This window comes from Medicago truncatula, chromosome 2 (genome assembly GCF_003473485.1).
Source record: "Medicago truncatula cultivar Jemalong A17 chromosome 2, MtrunA17r5.0-ANR, whole genome shotgun sequence".
NCBI classification, from domain to species: Eukaryota; Viridiplantae; Streptophyta; class Magnoliopsida; order Fabales; family Fabaceae; genus Medicago; species Medicago truncatula.
In genome coordinates this window covers 36,523,994-36,536,912 of record NC_053043.1, presented here as the reverse complement: position 1 = coordinate 36,536,912, position 12,919 = coordinate 36,523,994, and the positions used below count along the sequence as shown (strand labels likewise).

Here is a 12,919-nt window from a genome sequence, read left to right as displayed (position 1 = left end):
TTGAAATAACTTTTCAAAAAACGCTATAAGCTCATGAAAAAAGCTTGTTACCAAACACGCCACGTTTTCATCTAACGAGCTTATAAGCTAATCCAACAAGCTATAAGCTAGCTTTTTTGTGTTACCAAACACAGCCTTAAGAGTTTTGAAAGAGAGGAAAAGATGAACAAGATGAGATTATGTCTTTGATTTCTCTTGATGAAATACACACACTAGCACATGTTTTAAGGCTTTGCTTGAGAGTTGGGAGGGTTGAAAATACAGTGGAAATGGTAAAATCTTTCACATTTTTTGAAAGAGTAGTTTTTTAAAGAATGATAAATTAATACTTATGATTAATATATTTTTAATTTCAAGAATATTATACCTACATAGATTAAATATAAAGAATTCATCGTACCAAAAAAATATATAAAGAATTCATGTAAACCCTCCTTAACAACCCCCAAAATCCTCCTCCAATACAATTTTTTAGTTCCCCAAATTAGAAGGATTTTGTATTATGAAGAAAATTTAACCCACCAAAATCCTCCCTTCCCATTGTCCTCTATTTGTTCCACTTGCTCGTTCCTATTTTCCTAGTCCCTCCCTTCCCCTCCGAACTCGCAAACTAGTGCCCCGAGGCATTGATTAAGTACCTTAGATGGTAACTTTTTATGAAAGTTTGTGTAATTAGTACATTGGAAATTGAAAACTTTGACATTGTTAAAGAAAAATTATTTAATTTAAAAGAATTAAAGAGTGCCCTTGAGACATTTGTCAACAATATGTATTGGGCTTGGACATAAATAAATATGTGTTGTATGTTTTTACTTTTTGCACCAACTTATTAATGAAATAATTATATAAAACATATTAAAAAAAAATAAATAACACATTTCATTAGATGGACCATATGGATATCCATCAATTAAAATCTAAGGGGGTGTTTGTTTCAAGGTTAAGAATGACATTCCCGGGAATACATGGCTAGGGAATGATTATACCTAGGGGTGTTCGCGGATTGGATTGGTTCGGTTTTGGAAGGAAAAACCATCCGATCCAATGTCTTCGGTTTTGTTATTTGTTCATCCAATTGGTTTGGTTTTAAAATCAAATCCAATCCAATTTTTTTCGGTTTGGATTGGATTGGTTTTCGGTTTTTATTGTTTTATATAATTTTTAATTTTTATTTAAGAAAACAAGCTTTCTGATTATGACATTTCATAGAAAAAGTAAGGTTAAGAAAAAGATGAATAAATGAAAAATAAAATCATCGTAAAGTAAATAATATAGTAGCCTTATAAGCAAACAAAGTAGTAACCATTCAAGAAAAATTATCCAAATATTTATATGTATTACAAAACCATACGAAACACAAAATTAAGATCAATAACAATTAACCAAAAAGTTCCACTCTCTCAAGAAATGAAATCCGAAAATAATAGTCTTAATAAAATGCACCCTACAATTGAGTGCAAAACTAAGCTCCATCTTGCTAAATTATTTTTCCAAAGCTGATTGTTTGATCCCAATGAAAGGCACTTAAAATGAGAGACCAACAACCCCTGCATACAGAAAATTAAAATACAAAATGGCATTAGCGTATAAAGAATTCTGGTGTTAAACATGAGCTAATTATGAGCCATGTATTCAATTAAGTTTCATGAGAAGAACAAATTTTCGACATGAAACAAGTATAAAGATTATTAAATTTGTACTCATTTTGTATATTATTTGTCTTATCACTCTATGCTTTAATACATAAAACATAGAAAAACTGTAGGATACAAGCAGCATGGCATATTTAACAAGAAGCCAAACCAACTCTAGTTAAACACTTAAACATATTAAAATGAATATAGCTCAATAATATAAGAAAACAATATATAACTTACCAAAACAGCAGCAACAAGTTATGCCAAATCAATCTGACTCAGCACCAGAGTCGTCTTCAGTGCGTTGTGTAGTTGGCAATAGTTCTAAATAGTCAAAAAGAAAATTGTAGATAAGGGATAAAATCAGACTTAACATAAATAATTACACTAATAAATTAAAGTACCTAGCTCAATCTTTTCAAATTCTGCCACAAGTTCTTCAATGTCAGTTGCTAATGGAGAGGATCGAAACCAATCTTGTGCACAAATTAAAGCCTCAACTGTTTTTGGAGTAAGAGAACTCCTATAATTATTAAGAATTCTACCCCCGGTGCTAAATGCAGATTCTGAAGCAACTGTGGACACTGGCATAGCTAGTACATCTTTGGCAATCAGTCCAAGTATAGGATATTTACTAGAATTCACCTTCCACCAATTCAAGATATCAAAAGTTCCAGTTCTCTTCTCCAAAGGCTCCAAGAGATACTCTTCCACCTCATTTTTGGTCATAATCTCATTCATACTCACATCCTTATCAAACTCAGAAGCAAATGAGGATTCATTAGCTACTTCAGTTTCAGAAGTCTCAATCTCAATATTGGTAGGTTGAGATTCACCATTTCCATTAAAACTTCTATAGGCAATAAACATTTTTTCAAAAGTCTCCTTCACTTTTCCACTTAATAAATCAGAATCTTCCTTATCATAAAGCTTTTCAAGACTCCAAGCAACAAATCGAAGCTTGTATCGAGGATCAAGAACCACAACAATAAAAATCATCATGTTCGTATTTTTAATGTTCCCCCAATACTTATCATGCTTAGCTTTCATTTTTTCAGCCATGGTCTCAAGCAAAGGATCTGAACTATTTGACCATTTTTTTAAAGTATTAGATATCAAGCAATATTCATGAAAGTATTGAGAAGAAGTCACAAACAAAGAACCAGACACCTTCAAAGTCACATCATAAAATATTTTCAGAAACTCCACAAACACTCGTGCATTATCCCAATCCTCAGTTTTTGGAATACCACCTGACATCAATGCAAACTCAGTATCTCGCTCTCCTAACCTTTTAAATGCCTTTTGAAACTTCAAAGCACTTACAAGCATAAGATAAGTAGAATTCCATCTTGTAGACACATCTAATTGCACTGTGCTATTATCTTGTATCCTACACTCCTTTATGACATTCTTGAACCTTTCCAAGCGACCAGGGGAAGCACGCACAAATCTAACAGCATTTCTAATCTTATTGATTGAAGCATGCAGATCCTTTGAATTCAATCCATCATTAACTACAAGATTTAAAATATGAGCACAACAACGAACATGTAAATATTCACCTTTCATCGGATGAGCATTCCAGTCCTCCATTCTACCTTTCAAGTATGAAACCGCAACATCATTGGCACTTGCATTATCAACTGTAAGACTGAAAACTTTAGAGATTCCCCAACCCAAAAGGCACTTCTCAATTTTTCTCCCAATAGTTTCACCTTTATGATTTTTGATCAAACAAAAGTTTAGTATCCTTTTGTTAAATTTCCAATCATTATCGATGAAATGTGCAGTAAGACACAAATAATTCAAATTTTGAACAGAACTCCAGCAATCAGTAGTTAAGCAAACACTCTGATTTGGATGACTGAGTAAACTTTTTAGCTTATTCTTTTCATTCGCATAAAGATTCCAACAATCCCTAGCCACAGTGATCCTTCCTGGAATTGTAAATCTAGGTTGCACAACACTCATGAAATACCGAAATCCCTCTCCCTCAACAAACTTGAAAGGCAACTCATCTATAATAATCATCCTAGAAAGAGCTTCTCTACATGCTTCAACATCAAATGAAACACCAACCAATGTATTACCAACCCCTTTCTCATCTTCCTTTTTTAGTTGCAAGAGGCTAAGAATTGTTTATGCATCATTAGTAGTTTCTCTTGGAAACTTTTTGCATTGAGTCAACAAATGATTCTTTAAATTAGATGTACCATTCCTATGTGTATCACATGCATAAGTTGCCTCACACCATTTACATCTAGCCCTACGTTTTCTTGACTTAGGACAATTATATTTAGTGAAATGATCCCAAGTCCAAGATCTAGGTTTAGTGGGTTTTCTCTTACCTCCATCTTCTTCTGTTTCTTCTCCTTCTTCTTCTTCAGCAGTTGGTTCACCACTCTTCCTCTTCTTGTCTTTTTTGGGAACCTTTGTCTTTTTTGAAGTAGTTTGTTGCTCATTGGGTTCAGGTGAAGGCAATTCAGCATTTTCAATTACTCTCTCCACATTTTGGGTGTTTTGTTCCTGTATAGATAAAACAAGCAAGTTAGAATTCTATCCAACGATGATATCAAATTAAATTCCTTCAAAATAACTTTTAAACTTATCTCAGCCATTTTTAGTAGAAATGCTATGAGAACACTTAAAAGAACCAAATGCAAATACAATATCTCTACATAAAAATCAAATAGTAAATCACAAAAAGGAATAAGAAATTAAGAAACACTAAGAGTAAGTCACAAAAGATATAAACCCATTTATTTGAATACAAATAATAGAAAAATTTTAAGAGAAAGAAATGCAAAAGAGTTGATGTTCACCTTGCTTTTCCAAGTACTAAAAGGGAACGAAACTGTGGCTAAGAGAGGGAGGGGATGAAGTGCTTCAGCAAATGAAAGGCCAAAGGTGAATGAGTATACAGAAACAAGAGCCTGCCTAGGCAAATATATAGCATAAATGGCTGATTGTCGTTTGAGTGATTTTTGTTTTGGTAGAAGTGATCATTGAATGTATACTCCTTAATCAAGGAAGAGAATTAATACAATTAATAATATTTGTTAAAAATTTGAAAAAAGTCAATACAAAGAGAAAGTCATAGAGAATAGAAACGTTACAGAATAATAGTAGTTAAGGATTACATTTACAAGAAATTCATATATACAAGTATAAGTTCGGTTTGGATTGGATTGGATCGGTTTATACCATGTGAACCGAAAACCAATCCAATCCATTTAAAATTGCGGTTTTTTTTCGGTTTTCGGTTTGCTTTCGGTTTTCGGTTTTTCGGTTCGGTTGCTGCGGTTTGCATTGGATTGGATTGGATGCGAACACCCCTAATTATACCCATGTTTGTTATGAGGTTGAGAAAAAATATTCCTGGGTATAAAGGTTCCTGGGAATTGAGTAACTTCCCATAACTTCCATTATTCCCATGAATTTATTCTCATGTAAAGAGATGGGAATGTGCATTCCCATGATATTATGCATATATTTTTTAAAAAAAAAATTGTAACTTCCAATTTTTCCAGGAATGTCAAGTTATTTGCCAAACACTTTTTTTAACAAATACCCAAGAATCAAATTTTCATATTTTCATTCCCGGGTATGTTATTCATGGGAATAATTTGTGTTTCCCAAAAACAAACGCCCCCTAATAATAAATTAATTGATGGACCTAATACTTATTAGATGTATTGGATGATCTTTCTTCAACAAAACAAATAATGGATTTTAATTGGACTTAGACATAAATAAATATGAGTTGTAATTTTTTACTTTTTGCACCAGCTTATTAATGAAATAATTATGTAAAACATATTAAAAAATCAAATAACACATTTCATTAGATGGATCGGATGGATATCCATCAATTAAAATCTAATAATGGATGAATTGATGGACATAATACTTATTAGATGTATTGGATGATCATTTTTCAACAAAAAAAAATTAAATAATGAATTTTTTTTATCAATCCGTTAGGATCCAATCCATTCATTTTGTCATCCTATTGAAGATGATTGCAAAGTTGAAGATGATAAGCCTTTAGAGTGATGATTATGTTATCTCAGACCTAGCCAAAGATTAATGGCGTGTCTGTCCGCTTTTTCTACTACGTTAATGTATATACTCCTTTGTTTCAAAATATAAGTAAAAATTTGTCAACAAAAATTAATGTATTTGATCCAAATTGAACCAAATGCATCAACTTTTGTTTACCGATTTTTATTATATTTTGGAAGCGATGTATACTTTATTTCTTTGTATAAATTAATATATAGCATGCACAAATATAATTTAGAAGAGTAGTATATAAACTATTCTACATCTGAATTTTATTTTTTGAGACGGTATCTTCTATAACTCATTAAACGTTGAGTCAATCACAATGGAACCAATACATGCATATGGATAAATAGGGAATTAGCGTTTATCTATAACCTCTAGTTGCAAGATGCAATGAATACCAGATAATCACATGCATCAGTTACCCCATCATTTGCTATGTAGAACGTTTGCCTGCATTAGACAAACATAACATTTTCTATGTGTAATAACTAAAATATATGTTTAAATTTTAATTCAACAATAGATCATAAACCTATCTAAAAATTATAGCAAATAGAAAAAGAATATAAAAAATAGGATTGAAAACCAAAGCTTATTTGTTGAGCCTACTATCCATTTTTAAGAATGAACCCCATCTCATGTCACTGTCTTCCCCTCGATAACCCTCGGCAATGACTGAGCCAACATTGGTACGTTGCGTGCACAATCTCTTCTTCTGGCCATGTATCTCTCTCTCTCTCTCTCTCTATATATATATATATATATATATATATATATATATAGAGATAGGAAAAGGGAGGAAGAAGGTCACTTAAGTGGTGTTTTAATCTAATCCATTACTTTTAATCCGATGGCTGCAATTTATTCTCATCATTCTCACATAAATTACTCATTCTCATGTGATATGCCCTATATATATATATATATATATATATATATATATATCCCTCTCAATTAGAGGATAAAGAATAAGTAATTGTATTGCATTTGACCCAGAGGCTATGCTATATTTACCTTTAGGCCTTCGTTCCTCAATTATTCCACATTTTCATTCCTTCGTAAACGTGAACAAATGGTTAAAAATAATTAGCAAATCACATACACCTAAAGGCTAATTTTGATTAAAAATAAATGAAGACTCATAGAATTCAGTAAATGCGTTTGTTATTGTGAATCAAATATCAAGAAAAAAACCAACCCAATATCTTGCATAAACAAAACCAACGTTGATGAAAAGCATAAAATTTACCGGATCATTTGAGTAGCATATCCAAAGCAATTTAGTCAAAATTCTGGCTAATATTGTATTTTTTTTTCTTTATTTTGAATACATACAAAATAAAAAAATTAAATAAAGATTAGGAAAGGAATCGAGGAAGGCGGTTCTGGGTGGGTGTGGAGGCGTCGTTTGATGGTGTGGGAGGAGGATAGTGTGAGGGAGTGTGCTTCTTTGTTAAATAATGTTGTTTTGCAGGAATACATTCAGGACCAGTGGTGGTGGTTGCTTGATCTGATTCATGGCTATACGGTCAGTGGGACTTATCGTTTCCTAACCACTATAGATGATCAAGTGGCGGCTGGTGTACTTAATGACGTATGGCACAAACTAGTTCCTTCGAAAGTATCTATGTTTGCTTGGCGTCTTCTTCAAGATAGAATTCCAAATCGATCAAATTTAGTTCGTCGACATGTTCTTCAACCTACCGACATTGTTTGCGTTGGTGGATGTGGTTCTTCTGAGACGGCGGATAACCTCTTCATTGGTTGTGATGTGTTTGGGAGTGTTTGGTTATTCTGTTTGTCATTGGATTGGTATCCCTTGTGTTTTTCCTGGCTCGGTAACGGATCATTACTTTCAGTTTATTCACATGGCAAGTTTACCGCGTCCTTCTCATTATTATCTCAAGGTTATCTGTCTTGCTTGTATTTGGGCAATTTAGAAGGAGAGAAATAACTATATATTCAATAGTGCGGTTATTGATCCTTTCAGTATTGATGAAAGAGTGAAGTTGAACTCTTTTTTATGGCTTTCTTCGAATGTTACTCCTTTATCGTTTGGTTTTCACGATTGGTGGAGATACTCACTTCTTTGTATGGATGTCATGTAATGATTTATTTTTCTGTTGCTGGTGGCATCTTCTTTTGGTGCTTGTGTCTTGTACCTGACATTGGGTGATTCATCACTTTTAGTACACCTTGTGCGGGGTGAATCACTCCGCTTTTGAGCATATATTACATTTTGATTTGTTTAAAAAAAAAAAAAAAAAAAAAACTTATGAATGCAGAAGTATATTGTAAAAGATGATAAAAAGGAAAAAATTAGACGAAATGTCTATTTTTGTGTTTAATTTTACCATGAAGAAAAGGATTCAAAAATTGTCACAGTTTGAAGCAAAAGACGGTCAGATTTTTTTTCTTGTCCTGTATATTTATCAATATGGAGGCACCTGCATGGAAGAATATAACAATTCGAATTGAAATAAATTGATGGCAAAATATATAACATGCATAAAGTAGAAGTAAGAAATTGCAACATGTATAACCATAAGTGAGGTACTTTAACAGGCCAATCAGAGTATGAGAGTGATTTTTTTTTTTTGAAGGAAGAGTATGAGAGTGATAGGGTTCTCCTTCTCTCTCATTTATGAAATTTCCATTACTTTCTCTCTTTGAATAATCGTGGGTGGTTTACAAAGGAAATAGGTTATTTTTGTTTCTTTTGCTAACTGTAGATCAATTTTAAAGGGTAATTTTGGAAATAATATAAGCTACACCAAAACAATTTTTTTTTAACAACTGCAATCAAGTAAGGGCATTTTGGGATTAAACAAAAAAGGTTACACCTCTCTCAAAAAAAAAAAAAAACTACACCAAAAAATAGTATTATCTTTATTATAGTTATACTTAAGGTGTTCGCGGTGCAGTTTTGTTTGATTTTGAGACTAAAAGTCTTCTGAACCACAAGATATAAAATCACGTGGTTTAGTTTGATTTTGGTTGATTGACTTTAAAATTAAAATTCAAACCAAACCAAACCAAACCAATACGGTTTGGGTTTGATCGGTTGTTGCGATTTTTTTCGAGACAACATAATTTTTGTTTAAAACAATAAAATCAAGTTAGAAAGCTTCCTTAAAAAAAAAATCAAGTTAGAAAGCTAAACACAACATATTTCAAAATAATGTTTTAAATTTCATTCAACATTACAATTTCATTTCCATCCAACAATGTTTCCCACAACATAGACTAACTTAAAAACGTGGACAAAAACTAATAATATTCTGCAAGAAATACAAAAGATTAAGATTTTATCATTCTCTAAAAGTTCAAGTACACATAAATACATTTTGAAATAAAAAGAAAAGAAGAAAATAAACAAGATAAAAAATAGATCATTTTATAAAAGCTTCAAATGAGTTTTTATGAATATTGGTTCAGGGGTAGATTCTAGGGTGAGGATTCAATTAAGTCTCTCACCGATGAACCATACAAAACACACCGTTAGATTAAATCAATATTTCATATTAATGAAAATAAAAAGCGGAACATATACACATTTTTGCACACAATACTCCCCCTCTCTCTTCTCCATATGCGTTTCATCTCCAAGGCTACAATGGTGGTATTTCACAAGTTTCATATTTTCTACTGCAGTTCAATTGATCCAAAATTTAATGGAAAACCTTTAGTTTGAATGTAGCCATGGCAAAACAAAATGGAAGAACAAACAATTAAATTATCATTACTATCATTGTGATTGGTTTATACCGTTTATGGAATTGAGACCCTTTATTTACCCATTTAAACCGTGAATTTTTTATTTTTATTTGAGAGGAGTTAATTTATTTTCGTTCTTCGGTAAATTATTATTATAAAGTAATACTCCCTCTGTTTTTAAATATAAATGGAGGGAGTACGTAAATAGTAGTAACAAATTTGAGCGGTCAAAATGACGAACTTTAATCTTAAGAAAAAATTATTTTTCCTCTAAAAAAGAAAAGAACTGTTTATTTATTTTAAAAGATGATTTTTTAGTCATTAAATCAAAAGTATTTGATAGAGAAAAAAAAAGTACATTAAGTGGAACGAACATAATCACAATTTCAAAGTGTACCATGCATCACTAGAGACGGAAACGTGGCTGGCTCCTTAAACTCAAAATTGTGTGTTTTTTCAAAGGTACATTCACTTTTGGATACTCTTGTTTGTCGTTTGTTTTTTCTGGTTCTTGTTTGAGCACATGATCAAACCGAAAACTAATTAAAATGCTAATGAAATTCATTTTAACAATTTACTTTTAATATGTAATATTTATTGAGTAAAATTAATGTAATTTCTACCACTTTATGATTGATCAATGTTTAAAATGATGAGAGATTTTCACCTAATAAAAAAAGTATTAACAAGATATTAAAATAAAAGAGTGTTAGAGTTAGTCTTAGTAGCAATTTTCAACTTTTAGATTTTTTTCTCATGTTTTAAGTTGAAGTAAACATCTACTATAGATATTTTTTTTGTGTAACCAAAAAAAATATATTGTTTTTAAAATTAAATATCTAACTTAAAGATCGTCTAATATATGGAATCCAATCTTATCGTCTATTCATAGAGGACTCATATAAAGTTGAAGTTTTATAGTCTAGTCCACTAAATACTTTATAGATACTTTAATTAATAACTAAATAATTATGTCTTGGCTGTTTATTTCCATCCTTGTTTTTTTTAGCAAATTTCCATCCTTGTTTTTTTATATATTTGGTCAAATATTTCTCTGAGTCCTTTAAGTTTCACGTTTGTTTCAGATGAGTCCTTTAAGTTTCTAAGGTTTCAGATAGGTCCTTTAAGTTTTGAGTTTGTTTCGATAGGTCATTTCTCTCAAATCAACTTTGGCTTAACGGAGTTTGATAGAAATGACATATCTGAAACAAACTCGAACCTTAAAGGACCTATCTGAAACCTTAGAAACATAAAGGACCTATCCGAAACAAACTCCAAACTTAAAGGATCTATCTTAAACCTTAGAAACTTAAAGAATCTATCTGAAACAAACAAGAAACTTAAAGGACTCGGAGAGGTATTTGACCTATATATTTTCATAATAATAGAAATATACTTTTTTGCCATAATAATATAGGAATGAAAGTTGTATTCAAAACATTTATCTTAAAATTGTTGATAAAAAACATTTACCTTCAAAACATATTCATGTAAACCCGAGTCTTATGTGTCAATATCTATTTTTTCCAATTTCCAAAGATGTACAAGGTGTGAAGATCACATTTTCATTCCGCATTTCATCCAAAATGTATCAAATACTCAAAGTAAAATAGTCAATTTTCTCCCGTTTTTCATCTGCTTTAATCTAGCAAATAGTTTTGTTTTTCTTATTTTCTTTAGTCGAGAAACATTTTTACGGTAAGTCTCGTGTGTTAGTATCTACTTTACCGACTTTCATTGACGTACCAAAGACGCAAAAATCACATTTTCCTTTCACTTTTCAATATTCATAGAATTAACTTGAGTGTGAATCTCGTTTGTCTTTATCTATTTTATCAATTTCCACTTACGTACTAAAGACGCGAAAATCATATTTTTCTTCAAGTTTCTGCCATTCATAGAATTAAATTCAGGGTGAATCTCGTGTGTCTATATCTATTTTATCAATTTCCACTTACGTACAAAAGACGTGAAAATCATGTTTTCCTTCAAGTTTTTGTCATTCATAAAATTAACTTTAGGGTGAATCTCATGTGTCTGTATCTATTTTATCAATTTCCACTTACGTACCCAAGACGCGAAAATCACATTTTCCTTCAAGTTTCCGTCATTCATAGAATTAACTTTAGCGTGAATCTCGTGTGTCTAAATCTATTTTATCCGATTTCCACTTACGTACCAAAGACGCGAAAATCACATTTTCCTTCAAGTTTCCATCATTCATATAATTAACTTTAGCGTGAATCGCGTGTATCTATATCCATTTTATGAATTTCCACTTACGTACCAAAGACACGAAAATCACATTTTCCTTCAAGTTTCCGTCATTCAAACTAACTTTCACGTGATTCTCGTGTGTCTATATCTATTTTATCAATTTCTACTTACTTACTAAAGACGCGAAAATCACATTTTTCTTCCACTTTCCACCCTTTTTACAATTAATTTTACCGAAAATATCGTGTGTCTAAGTCTCGTGTGTTAGTATCTACTTTACCGACTTCCATTGACGTACCAAAGACGCAAAAATCACATTTTCCTTCCACTTTTCGATATTCATAGAATTAACTTGAGCGTGAATCTCGTTTGTCTTTATCTATTTTTTCAATTTCCAATTACGTACCAAAGACGCGAAAATCACATTTTCCTTCAAGTTTTCATCATTCATATAATTAACTTTAGCGTGAATCTCGTGTGTCTATATCCATTTTATGAATTTCAACTTACGTACCAAAGACGCAAAAATCACATTTTCCTTCAAGTTTCCGTCATTCAAACTAACTTTCACGTGATTCTCGTGTGTCTATATCTATTTTATCAATTTCTACTTACTTACTAAAGACGCGAAAATCACATTTTTCTTCCACTTTCTACCCTTTTTACAATTAATTTTACCGAAAATATCGTGTGTCAGTATCTACTTTACCAATATCCATCAACGTATCAAAAACGTAAAATTCACATCGTCCTTCCACTTTCCGTCCTCCCTCTTACACTCCTATATCTTTTCATGAGAACAAATATCTTCAATCTCCAATAAAAATGTACCTAATCTCATGCTTATCTCCAATCCCATCCATTAACAAAAAAAGAAAAAATATTTCTATCTATTTTCATAATCATAGAAAGACACCCTCTCATTTTTTAGAATACAAAAAAAAAAAAAAATTGTCTTAAACAATTAATTTTCAATTTTCAATTCCCGATAGAGGTAACTTCAAAACAATTAAAAAATTGTAAAAGAGATTAAAAATTATTTTTATTCATATTATTTTAAACAATAATTAATCAATATATATTAATTGCGTCAAATTATAGAGACTAATAATCAATATATATTTATTGCGTCAAACTATAAAGACTAATAATAAAATTCTCGTCAAAGTTTAAATTAAAAATCAAAAGTCAAAACCTCGAGAATAGAGCTCAAAAATCTCTTACCATCTCATATTAATTGATTTTCTTAATTGATTAATATATATATTGATACA

The 12,919-nt window shown here is 31.1% G+C and overlaps 1 protein-coding gene across 1 annotated transcript; it reads right to left on the bottom strand.

The window, feature by feature from the left end:
• Positions 1–3,779: 3,779 nt before the first annotated feature.
• LOC120578398 (FK506-binding protein 3-like) lies at positions 3,780–4,471 on the bottom strand. The gene is made up of 3 exons (XM_039831087.1): positions 4,463–4,471; positions 4,250–4,314; positions 3,780–4,166 (listed from the first exon to the last, which is right to left on the bottom strand). Exons 2-3 carry the CDS (start codon positions 4,256–4,258, stop codon positions 3,780–3,782), a joined length of 396 nt encoding a protein of 131 aa, XP_039687021.1. The 5' UTR covers positions 4,259–4,314; positions 4,463–4,471.
• Between the last annotated feature and the right edge of the window lie 8,448 nt (positions 4,472–12,919).